General features: G+C 44.3%; 1 protein-coding gene across 1 annotated transcript in view; it reads right to left on the bottom strand.

Moving 5' to 3' along the window:
* LOC132780464 (basal cell adhesion molecule) overlaps nucleotides 1-20,738 on the bottom strand; it is a 101,316-nt gene that overhangs the window by 21,731 nt on the left and 58,847 nt on the right. The window contains exons 2-5 of the mRNA XM_067461157.1: nucleotides 6,886-7,013; nucleotides 6,571-6,784; nucleotides 4,337-4,407; nucleotides 1,742-1,838 (exon numbers count right to left, since the gene is read on the bottom strand). Of these exons, the coding sequence (XP_067317258.1) occupies nucleotides 1,742-1,838; nucleotides 4,337-4,407; nucleotides 6,571-6,784; nucleotides 6,886-7,013 (510 nt within the window). The remainder of the gene's footprint in view (nucleotides 1-1,741; nucleotides 1,839-4,336; nucleotides 4,408-6,570; nucleotides 6,785-6,885; nucleotides 7,014-20,738) is intronic.

The raw sequence follows: 20,738 nt of genomic DNA, 5'->3' as shown, positions 1-20,738 counted from the left end.
CTTCAAACTACAAGAGAGGAGATTCCATCTGAACATGAGGAAAAACTTCCCGACTGTGAGAGCCGTTCAGCAGTGGAACTCTCTGCTGAACGGAGTGTGGTGGAAGCTCCTTCTTTGGAAGCTTTGAAACAGAGGCTGGATGGCCGTCTGTCAGGGGTGATTTAAATGCAACTTTCCTGCTTCTTGGCAGAATGGGGTTGGACTGGATGACCCAGGAGGTCTCTTCCAACTCTTGGATTCTAGGATTCTATGATGCAACTAGCTCTCCGTATCCATGAATCCTGCATCCAAAGATTCAATCATGCAGAGCTTGAAAGTATTCCAAAGACGTGCAAACCTATCAATGGCATTGATACAAGAGATGACATTGCCTGTCCTGGGACTTGAACATCCTGGAACCAAACCAAGGCTCCATTACAATAGACAGACATATATTCTCGTCGTATATTTTTGTATATCCTGGGCCCGGTCCTGTTCAACATCTTCATTAATGACTTTGATGAAGGGTTGGAAGGCAGGATCATCAAGTTTGCAAACACCAAATTGGGAGGGAGAGCCAAGACTCCAGAGGACAGGAGCAGGATTCAAAACGATCTTGACAGATTAGTGAGATGATTGGTCAAAACTAACACAATGAAGTTCAACAGTGACAAATGCAGATACTCCACTTAGGCAGAAAAAAACAAAATGCAAAGATACACAATGGGGGAAAATGCTTGGCTCAAGAGCAGTGAAAAAGATCTTGGAGTCCTCGTGGGAAACTAGTTAAACATGAGCCAGGAATGTGATGTGGTGGCAAAAAAAGCCAATGGGATTTTGGCCTGCATCAATAGGAGCATAGTGTCTAGATCCAGGGAAGTCATACTCCCCATGCTCTATTCTGCTTTGGTTAGACCACACCTGGAATATTGTGTCCAATTCTGGGCACCACAACTGAAGAGAGATATTGACAAGCTGGAATGTGTCCAGAGGAGGGCGACTCAAATGATCAAGGGTCTGGAGAACAAGCCCTATGAGGAGCGGCTTAAGGAGCTGGGCATGTTTAGCCTGAAGAAGAGAAGGCTGAGAGGAGATATGATGAGAGCCATGTATAAATATGAGAAGGGAATATGTCGTAGGGAGGGTGACTAAATGATCAAGGGTCTGGAGAACAAGCCCTATGAGGAGCGGCTTAAGGAGCTGGGCATGTTTAGCCTGAAGAAGAGAAGGCTGAGAGGAGATATGATGAGAGCCATGTATAAATATGAGAAGGGAATATGTCGTAGGGAGGGTGACTAAATGATCAAGGGTCTGGAGAACAAGCCCTATGAGGAGCGGCTTAAGGAGCTGGGCATCTTTAGCCTGAAGAAGAGAAGGCTGAGAGGAGATATGATAGCCATGCATAAATATGTGAGAGGAAGCCACAGGGAGGAGGAGGGAGCAAGCTTGTTTTCTGCTTCTTTGGAGACTAGGACGCAATGGAGCAATGGCTTCAAACTACAAGAGAGGAGATTCCATCTGAACATTAGGAAGAACTTCCTGGCTGTGAGAGCCCTTCAGCAGTGGAACTCTCTGCCCCGGAGTGTGGTGGAGGCTCCTTCTTTGGAAGCTTTTAAGCAGAGGCTGGATGGCCATCTGTCAGGGGTGCTTTGAATGCAATATTCCTGCTTCTTGGCAGAATGGGGTTGGACTGGATGATGGCCCATGAGGTCTCTTCCAAATCTAGGATTCTATGATTCTATGATTCTACAAGGCATCTTACCTTTGTTGTGTTCTGTGGAGGGATTCAGGAGGCGTCCATCCTTATACCAGCTGATGGTTGGCACCGGGTGGGCATTTTTGCTGGTGCAAGTAGCAATCTGGGAAGGAGGAGTTCAGAGTGCTCTTAGATTGCAGGTGAACTATACATCCCAGGACCTACAACTCCTGTAAATCATGGTGAATTCTCCCCAAACCTCTTTAGTATGTTCCATTGCAGTTCAGTTCTTCTGTTTTGCTATGTGCCATAGAATAGAATAGGAAAGGAGTATGGGAGAGGCAATGGGCTGGGTCATGCGAATTCCACACCAATGGAGAGTCAGAAACACTGGGATGTCTGTGGTGGAGGAAACACATTAAATCTAGGATGAAATGGTCCAAGTTTGAAAGCCTTCACTTGGGTGGTGGGCAATGTGGTGCTTGTGGAGGATAATGGCAGGGCTCTTGGACATGTTCATGGCACTCACTATAGCCTGCAATGTCATTGAAGGAAGGGCCTTTGGTGCCTCCTGAGTAGTGGGAGCTATAGCTGTTTGTGGAGGTGGGAGCTTGTATGTGTAAGTGGACACTCCAAGCACACACACACACACACATACATACATATTTTCACTTTTATTATGTGGATGGATGGATGGTTAGATGGTTAGATGGATAGATGGATGGATGGATGGATAGATGGATGGATGGATGGATGGATGGATGGATGATTGGATGGATGGATGGATGGATGGATGGATGGTTAGATGGATGGATGGATGGATGGATGGATGGATGGATGGATGGATGAATAGATGGATGAATGGATGGTTGGATGGTTAGATGGATGGATGGATGGATGGTTGGATGGATAGGTGGATGGATGGATGGATGGTTGGATAGATAGTTGAATGGATGGTTGGATGGATGGATAAATGGATGCTTGGATAGATGGATGGATGGATGGGTGGATGGATGGTTGGATAGATGGATGGATGGATGGATGGATGGATGGATAGATGGGTGGATGGATGGTTGGATGGATGGATGGATAAATGGATGGATGGATGGATGGATAGATAGATGGTTAGATGGATAGATGGTTAGATGGATGGATGGTTGGATGGATGGATAGATGGTTGGATAGATGGATGGTTGGATAGATGGATGGATAGTTGGATAGATGGTTAGATGGATTGATGGTTGGATGGATAGATAGATGGTTAGATGGATGGATGGTTGGATGGATGGATAGATAGATGGATGGATGGATGGATGGATATATGGTTAAATGGATGGATGGATAGATGGTTAGATGGATGGGTAGATGGATGGATGGGTAGATGGATGGATGGATGGATAGATGGTTAGATGGATGGATGGATGGATGGATGGATAGATAGATAGATAGATAGATAGATAGATAGATAGATAGATAGATAGATAGATAGATAGATGATAGATTTATACCCTGATTTATCTTTCTCTCAAAGACTCAAAATGGCTTAAAGGCACCCAGCAGCAATTTTACACCTTTTGTGCCACTACCTTCTCCATTATTCTGCAGTCCTTATTAATGTATGCTAATTATGCAAATACACCTATCTTTTGATGCAAAATGGTTATATCCATACTCCTTGGACAGAATGGTAAGGAATGACAAAGACTCATTCCTGGGTCAATATGAACCATCCTCTCAGGAGTTACCAGCTGAAACATGAGGACTAGAAGCCTGATATTATAGATGGATGGTTGGTTGGATGGATGGATTGATAGATGGATGGATAGTTGGATGGATGGTTGGATGGATGGATGGTTAGATGGATGGATGGATGAATGGATGGTTAGATGGATGGATGGATGGTTGGATAGATGGATGGATGGGTGAGTGGATGGGTGGATGGGTGGGTGGATGGTTGGATGGATGGATAAGTGGATGCATGGATAGATGGATGGATGGATAGATGGACGGGTGGATGGATGGTTGGATAGATGGATGGATGAATGGATAGATGGGTGGATGGATGGTTGGAAGGATGGATGGATGGATGGATGGATGGATGGATGGTTGGATGGATGGATGGTTAGATGGATGGATGAATGGATGGTTAGATGGATGGATGGATGGATGGATGGATGGTTGGATAGATGGATGGATTGATGGATGGATGGGTGGGTGGATGGTTGGATGGATGGATGGATGGTTGGATGGATGGATGAATAAGTGGATGCATGGATAGATGGATGGATGGATAGATGGACGGGTGGATGGATGGTTGGATAGATGGATGGATGGATGGATGGATGGATAGATGGGTGGATGGATGGATGGTTGGAAGGATGGATGGATGGATGATTGGATGGATGGTTGGATGGATGGATGGATGGATGGATGGATGGATGGATGGATGGATGGATAGATGGATGGATGGGTGGGTGGGTGGTTGGATAGATGGATAGATGATGGTGGACTGGATGGTTGGATGGATGGATGAATGGTTGGATAGATAGATAGATAGATAGATAGATAGATAGATAGATAGATAGATTTATACCCTGCTTTATCTTTCTCAAAGAAAATGTGGGGATAATAATGAAGAAAACGGAAGGTTAAGGTCTTCACCTCTGAAGCAAATTCTTCAGTCACGGAAAGGGTCGCTGTGTTCTTCTGGAGCTCCGGAGGTTCAGGCGAATCTGCAGAAAAGATGGACATTTCGTCAGAGATGTTGAGAGGGAAGCAAAAGGGAAGCAACGTTGAGGGTCTGGGGCATCATGGAGTCCCCATATGTCAATTGGCAACATAAAGACATATACATTCATTCTTCTTAATGGACACGATCCCAATGTTGGGGATCATATTTTTCAACCTGGGGGTGAAAAATAACAAATGTTCGTTCCATACTTTGTCTCCACTTTTTTTGCATTTGCAAACTGTGCCAAACGACTGGGAATGCAAACAGGATCTCAGCTGTGTTTGTCTCCAAGGCAAAAAAAAAGGAAATTTCCGCTCACAGATAAAGAGACAAACCCATCTCCGTATTGCTTCAGGAATCTCCCTTTACGCAGAACCAATATTGGTCTTTGGGAAGTTTGGCTTGCTGATAAGGGCTTTGTGTTTGGAGAGAGGCGGATTTTGCATTTTCTCCATTGTTTCTGTTCTGTTTATCACCGTCCTACCTGCTTCCCAGCCTTGAGACTGATATATATATGTAGAAAATAGATAAAAAGTCACATGCTCAGTATTTTCTCAGTTCTGTTTATGAGATCCATCCCCTCTTCTTCCTGATAATATTTTCTTGTATATTCGCTAAGGAGCAAATGCAAAACTCCAGCCGTTTCTTTCGGTGCAGAAAGTGTTGCTTCCTGCTTGGAAAATGCCGTTTTTGCTGCAAAACCTGCTCTGTGCAAATTGTATGCAGAATAAATTGCAAACAGGCTTCCAAAACAGTGTGGGTTTTCTGGCAAAATGGAGCAAATTGCAGACATTATGCAATGTGGAGCAAATTGTGCAAATTGTGTGCAGAATAAATTGCAAACAGGCTTCCAAAACGGTGTGGGTTTTCTACAAAAATGGAGCAAATTGCAGATGCAGTGCAGAGTCAATGCAAAACTCCAGCCGTTTCTTTCGGTACAGAAAGTGTTGCTTCCATTTTTGCTGCAAAACCTGCTCTGTGCAAATTGTGTGCAGAATAAATTGGAAAAGGGCCTCCAAAACAGTGTGGGTTTTCTAGGAAAATGGAGCAAATTGCAGACATTATGCAAAATGGAGTGAATGCAAAACTCCAGCCATTTCTTTCGGTGCAAAAAGTGTCGCTTCCTGCTTGGAAAATGCCGTTTTCGCTGCAAAACCCGCTCTGTACAAATTGTGTGCAGAATAAATTGCAAAAGGGTTTCCAAAACAGTGTGGGTTTTCTAGCAAAATGGAGCAAATTGCAGACATTATGCAATGCAATGGAGACACTCGAGCCTTTGTTCCTGGATGACTCTTCTCCAGGTGTTTTGCTCCAGGCGGGAGGGAAAGTAGCTTTTTTACAGGTAGGCAAGTTACCTGTTGCCGGCTGGAAAAAATACATGGCCGTTGGGAAGAATGAGATTCAGACAAAAAAAATGATGGAAATGGTTATTGCAAGGGTGCAAATACTGTTGGGCTGCATCTCCTGTTAGAGCTAGCAGAAGAATCTCGGAAACACTGAATAATGGACTCTGGAGTCACCAATAAAAAGCAGGTTTCAGCTTTACTTGAGCAGTTCATAAATCCAACACACACCATCAGCGAGCAGACGCAAAGAACCCAAACCGAAAGAGATAGACACTAAAGACAAACTGCAACTGGAAAGGAGTTATCTCTGACACTCCCTAATTCTTCACACAGCAAGAACTCAGGGTCACATTCTCACAGCTCTTTTGTGTAAACATACATCCTGGCAATACAATTCTATTACAGTCTATTACAATCACAATCCTATCACATAAAATTGCATTTAAACATACATCATACATAAATCACACACTGACAATTCCCCCTCTTTAAATGTAATTTTCTGTCCTTACTATATGCACAGTATCTTAACCACTATAACAGCGTAACCTCTATAAGTAACATTCATTTGTTCTCTTAACTACTTATAACATTATTTATCAAACCCAGACAACAGTATACAGCCAGTAGCCAGGAATGCTGGGAGTTGCAGTAAGAATACAGGCAGTCCTCAAGTTACGAACAAGATAGGGTTCTGTATGTTTGTTCTTAAGTTGAACTTGTATGCAAGTTGGAACAGGGACATTTTATAAGCGTAACTCCAGCCATATATACATATATATGTGTTAGCTTTGGATAGTATAGAGAAGGGGTCTCACCGAAGACCTTGAGCTGCGTCACTCCCACGTCAGTCCCTGAAGAGGTGGTCACCTGGCAGAGGAACTCCCTCTCGTCGCCCACCTCAGCTGCCCGGATGACCAGGCTGTGCTCGGCGTCCATGGAGACCCGGTCCTTGTACTCTGTCCCGACGTCCACCCCTTGCTTCCCACGCTCGTCGTACGCTATGCGCTGCTGCGTCCCGGTTCTGTCCGTCTGGAGCAGAGACGTTAAAAGCATTGGTTTTTATAATAAACACATTTGTTAGAAACTTTGCTGAATAGTAATCTGTGAAGTGACTTTGGCCGAATACTCACAATGAACCACTCCACCAAGACTGAGCCGTCCCCGTCGCTCCCTGTGTGGCTGCACAACATGGACACGTCTTGGCCCAAAAGGGCTTCAATGACCACCGGGACGGACACTCGGACTTCGGACCGGCATTCTGGAGGAGAAAAGAAGGAGAGCCTGGGTTATATTTTCCCCCCAAAGAAGAAGAGGAAACGGGATGCTACCAAAACATCTAGAGCAGTGGTTCTCCACTTCCTAATGCCGTGACCCCTGAATACAGTCCCTCATGTTGTGGTGACCCCCAACCATAACGTTGTTTTCGTTGCTACTTCATAACAGTCATTTTACTACTGTTATGAATCGTCATGTAAATATCTGATATGCAGGATGCATTTTCATTCACTGGACCAAACTGGGCACAAATACCCAATACACCCAAATGTGAATGCTAGTAGGGTTGGGGGAGGGTTGATTTTGTAATTTGGGAGTTGTAGTTGCTGGGATTTATAGTTCACTTATGATCAAAGAGCATTCTGAACTCCACCAGCGATGGATTTGAACCAATCTTGGCTCCCATGACCAATGGAAAACACTGGAAGGGTTTGATGGACATTGACCTTGAGTTTGGGAGTTGTAGTTCACCTATCTCCAGAGAGCACTGTGGACTCATGCAACGGTGGATCTGGACCAAACTTGGCATGAATACTCAATATGCCCAAATGTCAACACTGGTGGAGTCTGGGGAAAATAGATCTTGACATTTGGGAGTTGTAGTTGCTGGGATTTATAGTTCACTTATAATCAAAGAGCATTCTGAACTCCACCAGCGATGGATTTGAACCAATCTTGGCTCCCATGACCAATGGAAAACACTGGAAGGGTTTGATGGACATTGACCTTGAGTTTGGGAGTTGTAGTTCACCTATATCCAGAGAGCACTGTGGACTCAAAAAATGGTGGATCTGGACCAAACTTGGCATGAAAACTCAATATGCCCAAATGTGATCACTGGTGGAGTCTGGGGAAAATAGATCTTGACATTTGGGAGTTGTAGTTGCTGGGATTTATAGTTCATTACAATCAAAGAACATTCTGAATTCCACCAATGATAGAATTGGCTCAAACTTCCCACATGGAATTCCCATGACCATCAGAAAATACTGTGTTTTCTTATGGTCTTTGGCGACCCTTCTGACACCCCCTCGCGACCCCCTCAGGCGTCCTGACCCGCAGGTTGAGAAACACTGATCTAGAGGAAGGTCTTGGTGGTGAGAGAACTTCCAAAATGTGTCATCCAAGATCATTAAACAGGCATTGGATCTCTCAGAAGGGCTTTAGCTTTAGATGAAGGGTTGGACTAGATGACTCTTCAGTGACCGTATAATGCTCTTCCCAATGACATTATACGGGCTGTGTCGTTGGGTCCTGAGGCATTCAAATGCAGCCATGAAGTGGATTTTTTGCTCATAAGTGGATGATAAGGAGTCCCTGCACTTTCCTTTTCAACTAAGCTGCCCAGGCGCTGAGCTCCCAGCAAGAAATGGGCGATAGGAGCGGCCGACCGCTGATATTTTTAGCCAGGAAAGAGGAGACGGGGCTGGGAATTTGGAAGGGTGAGATATCCCTTGAAACGGCACAACTCAGCAGGGTCGAAATGCTTCGAATTCTGCAAGGAGATGAGAGTTTCTGTCTGGATCTGCATTATATGGCCAGGGGAGCAGACCCATGCCATGCTGTTCAGTGCAAATCATAGGCATGATAGGGTTCTGCACTGACCATATAGTGCAATTCCAAACTGCATTTTATATAATAGGTAAAGGTAAAGGTTTTCCCCTGACATTAAATCCAGTCGTGTCCGACTCGCAGGGTTGGTGCTCATCTCCATTTCTAAGCCAAAGAGCCGATGTTGTCCGGAGACACCTCCAAGGTCATGTGGCCATAGGCATGACTGCATGGAGGTTCGAATCTGGAGAGCAGCGTGAGCTCCCACTGTTAGACCCAGCTTCTGCCAACCTAGTAATTTGAAAACATGCAAATATGAGTAGAACAATAGGTACCATTTCTGTGGGAAAGTAATGGTACTCCATGCAGTCATGGGATGCTTAGGTCTGAATCTGCATGCTCAAAGCCCTGGTTTACCAATATACATACATAAACCGACACTCAAACCATTGCCTCTCCTAGGATTTTCATGTCTGGCTTTTTTACCAACCAAGTTGGAACCCCCGGTGGCGCAGTGTGCGGCAGGACTGAAGACCGACAGGTCGCAGATTCGAATCCAGGGAGAGGCGGATGAGCTCCCTCTATCAGCTCCAGCTCCTCATGCGGGGACATGAGAGAAGCCTCCCACAAGGATGATAAAAACATCAAATCATCCGGGCGTCCCCTGGGCAACGTCCTTGCAGACGGCCAATTCTCTCACACCAGAATTCAAGAGAGATATTGACAAGCTGGAATGTGTCTAGAGGAGGGCGACTAAAATGATCAAGGGTCTAGAGAACAAGCCCTATGAGGAGCAGCTTAAGGAGCTGGGCATGTTTAGCCTGAAGAAGAGAAGGCTGGAGGAGATATGATAGCCATGTATAAATATGTGAGAGGAAGCCACAGGGAAGAGGAGGGAGCAAGCTTGTTTTCTGCTTCCCTGGACGCAATGGAACAATGGCTTCAAACTACAAGAGAGGAGATTCCATCTGAACATTAGGAAGAACTTCCTGACTGTGAGAGCCGTTCAGCAGTGGAACTCTCTGCCCTGGAGTGTGGTGGAGGCTCCTTCTTTGGAAGCTTTGAAACAGAGGCTGGATGTCCATCTGTCAGGGGTGATTTGAATGCAATATTCCTGCTTCTTGGCAGAATGGGGTTGGACTGGATGGCCCAGGAGGTCTCTTCCAACTCTTTGATTCTATGATTCTATGAGAAGCAACTTGCAGTTTCTCAAGTCGCTCCTGACACAACAACAACAACAAAACCCAACCAAGTTGGCCATTGCTTTTGTCTGAATTTGATAGGATTCGAACCCTGCTCCTCCAAGGTCTCAATCCAACACTCAATGTACTCTGCCACATTGTATTTCACCCAAAGAGGAGAAAGCAGTGTTTAAGGGTATGTGTTGATGTTACTGTCTTCGTGTTTGCACAACACAAAAGATAAGAAACTATGTTAACTTTGGAAAAAACTGAAAATTAGACTTTAGGAGGTTCCTTTTTGGCCTGGAATATAGTCTTGCAGGATACAGCTTTCTGTGAATTGCAATCCAATCCAACACCGAGGCAATTTCCTAAGCCATGTAATATCCTTTTGGACTTTGTGGCTACCAGGCTTTCTGCCGGCCTCATTTGCAGTCCGAATGCGTCCCTTCTTGGCATGGCATCTTTCCCAAAAGAACTCCACGTTTGCCTCTCATTTGGGGCACCTTCTCCGCACGGCTCCTTTTCCAGAGAATTGCCTTTTTTGGTTCTAACTTTGGGCACCTTCTACTTTTTTAGAAAATTGCAATTTTGAATTTTACTTTGGGCACTTTCTTGGAATTGCTTCTTTCCCACAGAATGGTATTTTTGCTTCTAACTTTAGGCACCTTGTGTATGGTTCTTCCAACTTTAGGATTCTATGAGTATCTGATTCAATGACCTTCTTGGCATTGACTCTTTTCCAGAAAATTGCAATTTCGCCTCTAACTATGGGCACCTTCTTGGCTCTGCTTCTTTCCAATGAACTGCATCCTTGCACCTAACTTTGGGCACTTTTCTTGGCTCGGCTTCTTTCCAATGAACTGCATCCTTGCACCTAACTTTGGGCACTTTTCTTGGCTCGGCTTCTTTCCAATGAACTGCATCCTTGCACCTAACTTTGGGCACTTTTCTTGGCTCGGCTTGTTTTCTTGACAATGACATTTTTGACTCTAACTTTGGGCACCTTCTTGGCATGGCCTGTTTTCCAGAGAATTGCAATTTTGCCTCTAACTTGGAGCATGGTAACAGGTTGGACTGGATGGCCTTTATGCTCTCTTATGATTCTATGACTTTCTTATCTCTTCTCCAAATAATTGCATCTTTGTGCCCAACTTTGGGCACCTTCCGAGTGCAGAAAATTCCCAGAAAATTGCATGTTTACCTCTTACTTAGGGCACCTTCGTGACTCAATCTATTTCCCAAAGGACTGCATTTTTGCACCTAACTTTGGGCATAGTTAGAGGTAGCCTGGGTGGCCTCTTGTGGTCTCTTCCAACTCTAGGCTTCTATCATTTCTCAGCAAGATCTCTTTCCTACAGAATTACATTTTTGCATATAACTTTGGGCATTTTCTTGGCACAGCTGTCTTCAAGAAAATTGCATTTTTCCCCATGGCAGGAAGGGGGTTAGACTGGGAAGCTCCGTGATTTATGATCCCATGACCTTCTTTTCTGTAAAGTTTAATTTCTGCAAAATTGCATGATTGCATCTAACTTTGGGCATCTTTTTGGCATGGCTATTTCCCTAATTACACTTTTGCACCTAACTTTGGGCACCTTCTTGGCATGGCCTTTTCTCTAAAGCATTACACTTTTGCACTTAACTTTGGGCACCCTTCTTGGCATGGCTGTTTCCCTAATTACACTTTTGCACCTAACTTTGGGCACCTTCTTGGCGTGGCCTTTTCTCTAAAGCATTACACTTTTGCACCTAACTTTGGGCACCTTCTTGGCGTGGCCATTTCCCTAAAGACTTACACTTTTGCATCTACCTTTGGGCACCTTCTTGGCGTGGCCTTTTTTCTAAAGCATTACACTTTTGCACCTAACATTGGGCACCTTCTTGGCGTGGCCGTTTCCCTAAAGCATTACACTTTTGCACCTAACATTGGGCACCTTCTTGGCGTGGCCGTTTCCCTAAAGACTTACACTTTTGCATCTACCTTTGGGCACCTTCTTGACGTCGCTGTTTCCCTAATTACACTTTTGCATCTACCTTTGGGCCCCTTCTTGGCATGGCCATTTCTCTAACTACACTTTTGCATCTACCTTTGGGCACCTTCTTGGCATGGCCTTTTCTCTAAAGCATTACACTTTTGCACTTAACTTTGGGCACCTTCTTGGCATGGCTGTTTCCCTAATTACACTTTTGCATCTACCTTTGGGCAACTTCTTGGTGTGGCCTTTTTTCTAAAGACTTACACTTTTGCACTTAACTTTGGGCACCTTCTTGGCATGGCTGTTTCCCTAATTACACTTTTGCATCTACCTTTGGGCACCTTCTTGGCGTGGCCTTTTCTCTAAAGCATTACGCTTTTGCATTTACCTTTGAGCACCTTCTTGGCATGGCCATTCTCTAATTACAGTTTTGCACCTACCTTTGGGCACCTTCTTGGCCTGGCTTTTTCTCTAAAGCATTACACTTTTGCATTTACCTTTGAGCACCTTCTTGGCATGGCCATTCTCTAACGAGACTTTTGCATCTACCTTTGAGCACCTTCTTGGCGTGGCCATTCCCTAATTACAATTTTGCATCTACCTTTGGGTACCTTCTAGGTATTACCTATTTCTTAAAGAATTACACACTTTTGAACCTAACTTTGGGCACCTTCTTGGCAAGGCTGTTTCCCTTAAGAATGACACTTGTGCATCTAACTTTGGGCATCTTCTGGGCATGGTCTTCTCTTTAAAGAATTGCTCTTTTGCATCCATCTTCTTAGAATGGCGATCTACATAAAGAATTACCCTTTTTCCTAGTTCCAACAGACCTCACGACCTCTGAGGATGCTTGCCATAGATGCAGGTGAAACATCAGGAGAGAATGCCTCTAGACCAGTGGTTCTCAACTTTCCTAATGCCGTGACCCCTTAATACAGTTCCTTATGTTGTGGTGACCCCCAACCATTATTTTCATTGCTTCTTTATAACTGTAATTTCGCTACTGTTATGAATCGTAATGTAAATATCCGATATGCAGGATGTATTTTCATTTACTGGATCAAATTTGGCACAAATACCTGATATGCCCAAATTTGAATACTGGTGGGGGATTGGGGGGGGGGGATTGATTTTGTCATCTGGGATTTATAGTTCACCTACAATCAAAGAGCATTCTGAACTCCACCAACAATGGAATTGAACCAAACTTGGCACATAGGACTCCCATGAGCAACAGAAAATACTGGAAGGGTTTGGCGGGCATTGACCTTAAGTTTTGGGAGTTGTAGTTCACCTACATCAAGAGAGAACTGTGGACTCAAACAATGATGGATCTGGACCAAACTTGACACAAATACTCAATAAGCCCAAATGTCAGCACTGGTCGAGTTTGGGGAAAATAGACTTTGACATTTGGGAGTTGTAGTTGCTGGGATTTATAGTTCACCTACAATCAAAGAGCATTCTGAACCCTACCAACGACAGAATTGGGCCAAACTTCCCACACAGAACCCCCATGACCAACAGAAAATACTGTGTTTTCTGGTGGTCTTTGGTGACCCCTCTGACACCCCCTTGCAACCCCTCCAGGGGGTTGAGAAACGCTGTTTTAAAGAATCATACTTCTGCTTCTAACTTTGGGCACCTTCTTAACGTGACCATTCTCCTAAAGAATTACAATTTTACACCTAACTTTGGGCACCTTCTTGGCATGATCTCTTTTGTTTCAAAAGCAATGCATTTCAGTCTCTAATTTTGGGCATCCTGAGGAGGAGCTTTTGGCCTTTCCGGTAGGTGCTTGAAACTAGAGCGGCCAATGTTTCCCTCGTCTCCTGAGACATTCTGCAAAAGCCCCCCTTTCCTCTGTGTGAACCAGCCCCTCTCCCTCTTCCTTGGGCATCCCAGCTGGTTCCCTGGCGCTGAGCGGTCTGTGGGCGCTTGGCCTTGCCAGAGACCCCCCTTTTCCGCCCATCTTGGAGATGAAAGCGAGCCCTCTCCCCCATAGCCCCATTCGGAGGGGCTTATCCGGGAACAAAGCCCCCAGCGCCAGCCTGGAATCTCAAACAGCTGCTGCCTCGCCTCGCCGTGGGGCCTTTCATACGGCAGAGACCCCTGCAAACCCCGTGCCAAAGAGAGGCATTATTCCTCCCTCTCGCCCGCCTCCCTCCCCATATATTTAAATTCACCATTGGCCTTAAGTGGGGCCAAAGGGAGATAATAACTGTCCGAGGTGGTGGTTCGTCAGGGATGGAAAAGGGAGGGTGGGAGAGGGGTCCCCTTTTTGTTTAAGCAAATGAGAAAATTCCCACTAGGGACGAACAAAGGGGATCCGAAAGAGGCCTTTTTGGGCATGCACCCTGGTTGGGACAACAAGGGCATGCGTTTGGACGAGGATGGAAACATTGGTGTTAAAGTGGCTACCGCAACAACAACAACAACAACAACAACAACAACAACATAGAATCATAGAATCCTAAAGTTGGAAGAGAACTCATGGGCTATCATCCAGTCCAACCCCATTCTGCCAAGAAGCAGGAAAATCCATTCAAAGCACCCCCGACAGATGGCCATCCAACCTCTGTTTAAAAGCTTCCAAAGAAGGAGCCTCCACCACACTCCAGGGCATCACACCACACTCCAGTGGCCATCTAAAACATCTCAAGGTATCTCCAGCTTATAGTCATCTAAAACATCTCAAGGTATCTCCAGCTTATGGCCATCTAAAACATCTCAAGGTATCTCCAACTTTTGGCCATCTAAAACATCTCAAGGTATCTCCATCTTACGGTCATCTAAAACATCTCAAGGTATCTCCAGCTTATGGCCATCTAAAACATCTCAAGGTATCTCCAACTTATGGCCATCTAAAACATCTCAAGGTATCTCCAGCTTATGGTCATCTAAAACATCTCAAGGTATCTCCATCTTACGGTCATCTAAAACATCTCAAGGTATCTCCAGCTTATGGCCATCTAAAACATCTCAAGGTATCTCCAACTTATGGCCATCTAAAACATCTCAAGGTATCTCCAGCTTATGGTCATCTAAAACATCTCAAGGTATCTTCAGCTTATGGTAATCTAAAACATGTCAAGGTATCTCCAGCTTATGGCAATCTAAAACATCTCAAGGTATCTCCATCTTACGGTCATCTAAAACATGTCAAGGTATCTCCAGCTTATGGCCATCTAAAACATCTCAAGGTATCTCCAACTTATGGCCATCTAAAACATCTCAAGGTATCTCCAACTTATGGTCATCTAAAACATCTCAAGGTATCTTCAGCTTATGGCCATCTAAAACATCTCAAGGTATCTTCAGCTTATGGTAATCTAAAACATGTCAAGGTATCTCCAGCTTATGGCAATCTAAAACATCTCAAGGTATCTCCATCTTACGGTCATCTAAAACATGTCAAGGTATCTCCAGCTTATGGCCATCTAAAACATCTCAAGGTATCTCCAACTTATGGCCATCTAAAACATCTCAAGGTATCTCCAACTTATGGTCATCTAAAACATCTCAAGGTATCTTCAGCTTATGGCCATCTAAAACATCTCAAGGTATCTCCATCTTACGGTCATCTAAAACATCTCAAGGTATCTTCAGCTTATGGTAATCTAAAACATCTCAAGGTATCTCCATCTTACGGTCATCTAAAACATCTCAAGGTATCTTCAGCTTATGGCCATCTAAAACATCTCAAGGTATCTCCAGCTTATGGTCATCTAAAACATCTCAAGGTATCTTCAGCTTATGGTAATCTAAAACATCTCAAGGTATCTCCAGCTTATGGTCATCTAAAACATCTCAAGGTATCTCCAGCTTATGGCAATCTAAAACATCTCAAGGTATCTCCATCTTACGGTCATCTAAAACATCTCAAGGTATCTCCAGCTTATGGCCATCTAAAACATCTCAAGGTATCTCCAACTTATGGCCATCTAAAACATCTCAAGGTATCTCCAACTTATGGTCATCTAAAACATCTCAAGGTATCTCCAACTTATGGTCATCTAAAACATCTCAAGGTATCTCCAGCTTATGCTCATCTAAAACATTTCAAGGTATCTCCAGCTTATGCTCATCTAAAACATTTCAAGGTATCTCCAACTTATGGTCATCTAATACATTACAAGGTATCTCCAACTTATGGTCATCTAAAACATTTCAAGGTATCTCCAACTTATGGTCATCTAAAACATCTCAAGGTATCTCCAACTTATGGCCATCTAAAACATCTCAAGGTATCTCCAACTTATGGCCATCTCATAGAATCCTAGAAGAGTTGGAAGAGACCTCGTGGGCCATCCAGTCCAACCCCATTCTGCCAAGAAACAGGAAAATCCATTCAAAGCACCCCCAACAGATGGCCATCCAACCTCTGTTTAAATCTTCTAAAGAAGGAGCCTCTACCACACTCCAGGGCAGAGAGTTCCACTGCTGAACAGATCTCACAGTCAGGAAGTTCTTCCTCATGTTCAGATGGAATCTCCTTTCTTGTAGTTTGAAGCCATTGCTCCATTGCTTCCAGGATTGTGGTGTCAGCTGCATTAAGATCACTCTGACCAAAAGGTCATGAGTTCGAAGCCAGCCCGTGTTGGAGTGGGTTTCCAACCAATTGTGTAGCCTGTTGTCGACCTTTGCAACCCGAAAGACAGTTGCATCTGTCAAGTAGGAAAATTAGGTACCACCTTAAAGTGTGGGGAGGCTAAACTAACTAATTTATGAGGCCATAAAAAAGAATGCGGGGAATGTGGAAGCAAAAAGCATGTGGGGAATGCGGAAGTACTTCATCAGTGTCGCAGATGGACGATGGAAGCGACAGCTCCCCTGGTGGCCAGAAAAAGTTAAAATAGCCTCTGTGTATGTATATGTTTGTATGTCAAAAATTGGCATTGAATGTTTGCCATATATGTGTACACTGTAATCCGCCCTGAGTCCCCTGCGAGGTGAGAAGGGCGGAATATAAATGCTGTAAATAAATAAATAGTTTCCAGGGCAGCAGAAAACAAGCTTGCTCCCTCCTCCTCCCTATGACTTCTGCTCACATATTTAGACCTGGCCCTCATCATATCTCCTCTCAGCCTTCTCTTCTGTAGGCTAAACATGCCCAGCTCCTTAAGCCGCTCCTCATAGGGCTTGTTCTCCAGACCCTTGATCATTTTAGTCATCCTCCTCTGGACACATTCCAGCTTAGAGTCAACATCTCCCTTCAGTTGTAGTGCCCAGAGGGTACCCAGAGCAACAACACACAGTTGGAACAATAATGGCTAATTATTACAATTAGCAGCATTTCTCAACTTGGGGGTCAGGACCCCTGGGGGGGGGTGCAAGGGGGTTTCAGAGGGGTCGCCATAGACCATCAGAAAACATATATTTCTGATGGTCTTGGGAACCCCTTTGACGGAGAAGGCTGAAGATCTCTCCGCCTGTCCTCCTCTTCCTTTTTGGAAACAGAGGGCAAATCCTCCCACCAAAAGCCCTTCTACGCTGTGATTGGTCGGCCTCTCAGCCAAGGGGAGGAGTGCATGTGAGACTCCAAGCAGGGAGGGGAGAGCAGGTGTGCTCAGCATAGGGCAGCATGGTGCACATGTGCAGGCAAGGGAGAGCGTGAGAGGCTGGGGATAGGATCACGTCAGTAAGTCCCTTTAAGGCATGGGGGTTCTGTATGGAAAGTTTGGCCCAATTCTATTGTCGATGGGGCTCAGAATGATTGTAGGTGTCACGATGCCAGGGCTCTGCCAATATTAAGGCAGAGATTAACCAAACTCCCAGTTTGTGTTAAAAGATTTACCGCATATAAGACGGCTGGGCGTATAAGATGACCCCCAACTTTTCCAGTTAAAATATAGAGTTTGGGATATACTCGCCGTATAAGACTCTTCCAACACACACCAAATAAAATTTTTACAAGCATCAGATATGATTTCAATATGATAATTTTCCTGTTACTGTACCTCCTTCTCTGCCTCTCAGATCTCGCACATGCGCACCTGCACCGCTTCACTGCAGTCTTCAGCAGCAAGATCTGAGAGGCAGAGGAGGAGGGACAAACCCTTCCAGTATTTTCTGTTGGTTGTGGGAGTTCTGTGTGCCGGGTTTGGTTCCATTCCATCGTTGGTGGAGTTCAGAATGCTCTTTGATTGTAGGTGAACTATAAATCCCAACAACTACAACTCCCAAATGCCAAGGCTTATTTTCCCCAAACTCCACCAGTGTACACATTTGGACATACTGAGTATTCACACCAAGTTTGGTCCAGATCCATCATTGTTTGAGTCCACAGTACTCATTGGATGTAGGTAAACGACAACTCCCAAACTCAAGGTCAATGTCCATCAAACGATTCCAGTATTTTCTGTTAGTCATGGGAGTTCTGTGTGCCAAGTTTGGTTCCATTCCATTGTTGGTGGAGTTCAGAATAATCTTTGATTGTAGGTGAACTATAAATCCCAACAACTACAACTCCCAAATGCCAAGGCTTATTTTCCCCAAACTCCACCAGTGTACACATTTGGACATACTGAGTATTCACACCAAGTTTGGTCCAGATCCATCATTGTTTGAGTCCACAGTACTCATTGGATGTAGGTAAACGACAACTCCCAAACTCAAGGTCAATGTCCACCAAACCCCTCCAGTATTTTCTGTTAGTCATGGGAGTTCTGTGTGCCAAGTTTGGTTCCATTCCATTGTTGGTGGAGTTCAGAATAATCTTTGATTGTAGGTGAACTATAAATCCCAAACTCAAGGTAAATTCCCACCAAACCCCTCCAGTATTTTCTGTTGGTTGTGCAAGTTCTGTGTGCCAAGATTGGTTCCATTCCATTGTTGGTGGAGTTCAGAATAATCTTTGATTGTAGGTGAACTATAAATCCCAAACTCAAGGTAAATTCCCACCAAACCCCTCCAGTATTTTCTGTTGGTTGTGCAAGTTCTGTGTGCCAAGATTGGTTCCATTCCATCGTTGGTGGAGTTCAGAATAATCTTTGATTGTAGGTGAACTATAAATCCCAGCAACTACAACTCCCAAATGGCGAGGTCTACTTTCCTCAATCTTCACCAGTGTTCACATTTGGACATATTAAGTATTTACGCCAAGTTTGGATACAGATCCATCATTGTTTGAGTCCACAGTGCCCTCTGGATGTAGGTGAACTACAACTCCCAAACTCAACATCAATGTCCACCAAACCCTTCCAGTATTTTCTGTTGGTTGTGAGAGTTCTGTGTGCCAAGTTTGGTTCCATTCCATCGTTCGTAGAGTTCAGAATGCTCTTTGATTGTAGGTAAACTACAAATCCCAGCAACTACATCTCCAAATGTCAAAGTCTATTGGTAGAGTTCAGAATGCTCTTTGATTGTAGGTGAATTATAAATCCTAGCAACTACAACTCTCAAATGTCAAGGTCTATTTTCCCCAAACTCCACCAGTGTTCACATTTGGGCATGCTGATGATTTGTGCCAAGTTTGGTCCAGATTCATCATTGTTTGAGTCCACAGTGCTCTCTGGATGTAGGTGAACTATAATTCCCAAACTCAACATCAATGTCCACCAAACCCTTCTAGTATTTTTTGTTGGTCATGGGAATTCTGTGTGCCAAGATTGGTTCAATTCCATCATTGGTGGAGTTCAGAATAATCTTTGATTGTAGGTGAACTATACATCCCAGCAACTACAATGTCAAGGTATATTTTCTCCAAACTCCACCATTTGGGCAAATTGAGTTTCCATGCCAAGGTTGGTCCAAATCCATCTCTGGATGTAGGTGAAATACAACTCCAAATCTTTGATTTGAAGGCTATGGAACTATAAATCCCAGCAAGTACAACCCCCTCATGAACTCCACCAGTGTTCAAATTTGGGCATGTTGGGTATTTGTAGTAGTCCAAAACACCTGGAGGGCCCAAGTTTGCCCATGCTTGCTGTAGAGTGACTGCACTTGAACCCCACTTAAACCGCCACGGCTTAATGCTATCGAATCCTGGGAGTTGTAGTTCTACTCGGTCAAAGAGTGCTTTGAATACTGAGATATCCAGCCTGCCTTTTGTGGGGGGAGAAGTACAAAGAAGTCTGGATGGAAGAAAATGGTGGCACAACCCCAAACAAGCCCCTACTATTCCCTCTTCCGCACACGCCAAAACATGCCCGTGTAATGCGCCCCGGAGTTATCCAGCGTCTGGTGCCGAAACACGTTTTGCATTCCTCTCTTCTTTGCAAACCAGACTTTCCCTTCCGCTAAAACTCACTTTTTAAGGTATTTCCAATGAACTGAGAATGAATGCAGTCTGGCATCTCTCGAACCACCATGGCCCAAGGCTATGGAATCCTGGGAGTTATAGTTTTACTAATTGGCATCACTTGAATTGATATGGCTCAAGGCTATGGAAGCCTGGGAGTAATAGTTTTACTAAGGGTGCATCTATACCTAGAATGAATACAATTGGACCAGCTTGAACTGCCATGGCTCAAGGCTATGGAATCCTGGGAGTTATAGTTTTACTAATTGGCATCACTCGAATTGTTATGGCTCAAGGCTATGGAAGCCTGGGAGTAATAGTTCTACTAAGGGTGCATCTATACCTAGAATGATTGCAATTTGACTAGCTTGAACTGCCATGGCTCAAGGCTATGGAATCCTGGGAGTTATAGTTTTACTAAGGGTGCATCTATACTTAGAATGAATACAATTTGACCAACTTGAACTGCCATGGCTCAAGGCTATGGAATCCTGGGAGTTATAGTTTCCAGTAAGGGAGCATCTATACCTAGAATGAATACAATTTGGCCATCTTGAACTGCCATGGCTCAAGTCTCGGAATCTTGGGAGTTATAGTTTTACTAAGGACACATATATACCTAGAATGAATACAATTTGACCAACTTGAACTGCCATGGCACAAGACTAAGGAATCCTGGGAGTTATAGTTTTACCAAGGGTGCATCTATACCTAGAATGAATACAATTTGGCCAGCTTGAACTGACATAGCT

This window comes from Anolis sagrei, chromosome X, assembly GCF_037176765.1.
Source record: "Anolis sagrei isolate rAnoSag1 chromosome X, rAnoSag1.mat, whole genome shotgun sequence".
NCBI lineage: Eukaryota > Metazoa > Chordata > Lepidosauria > Squamata > Dactyloidae > Anolis > Anolis sagrei.
The sequence above is the reverse complement of the archived record's forward strand: the minus strand, read 5'-3'. Positions and strand labels throughout refer to the sequence as shown.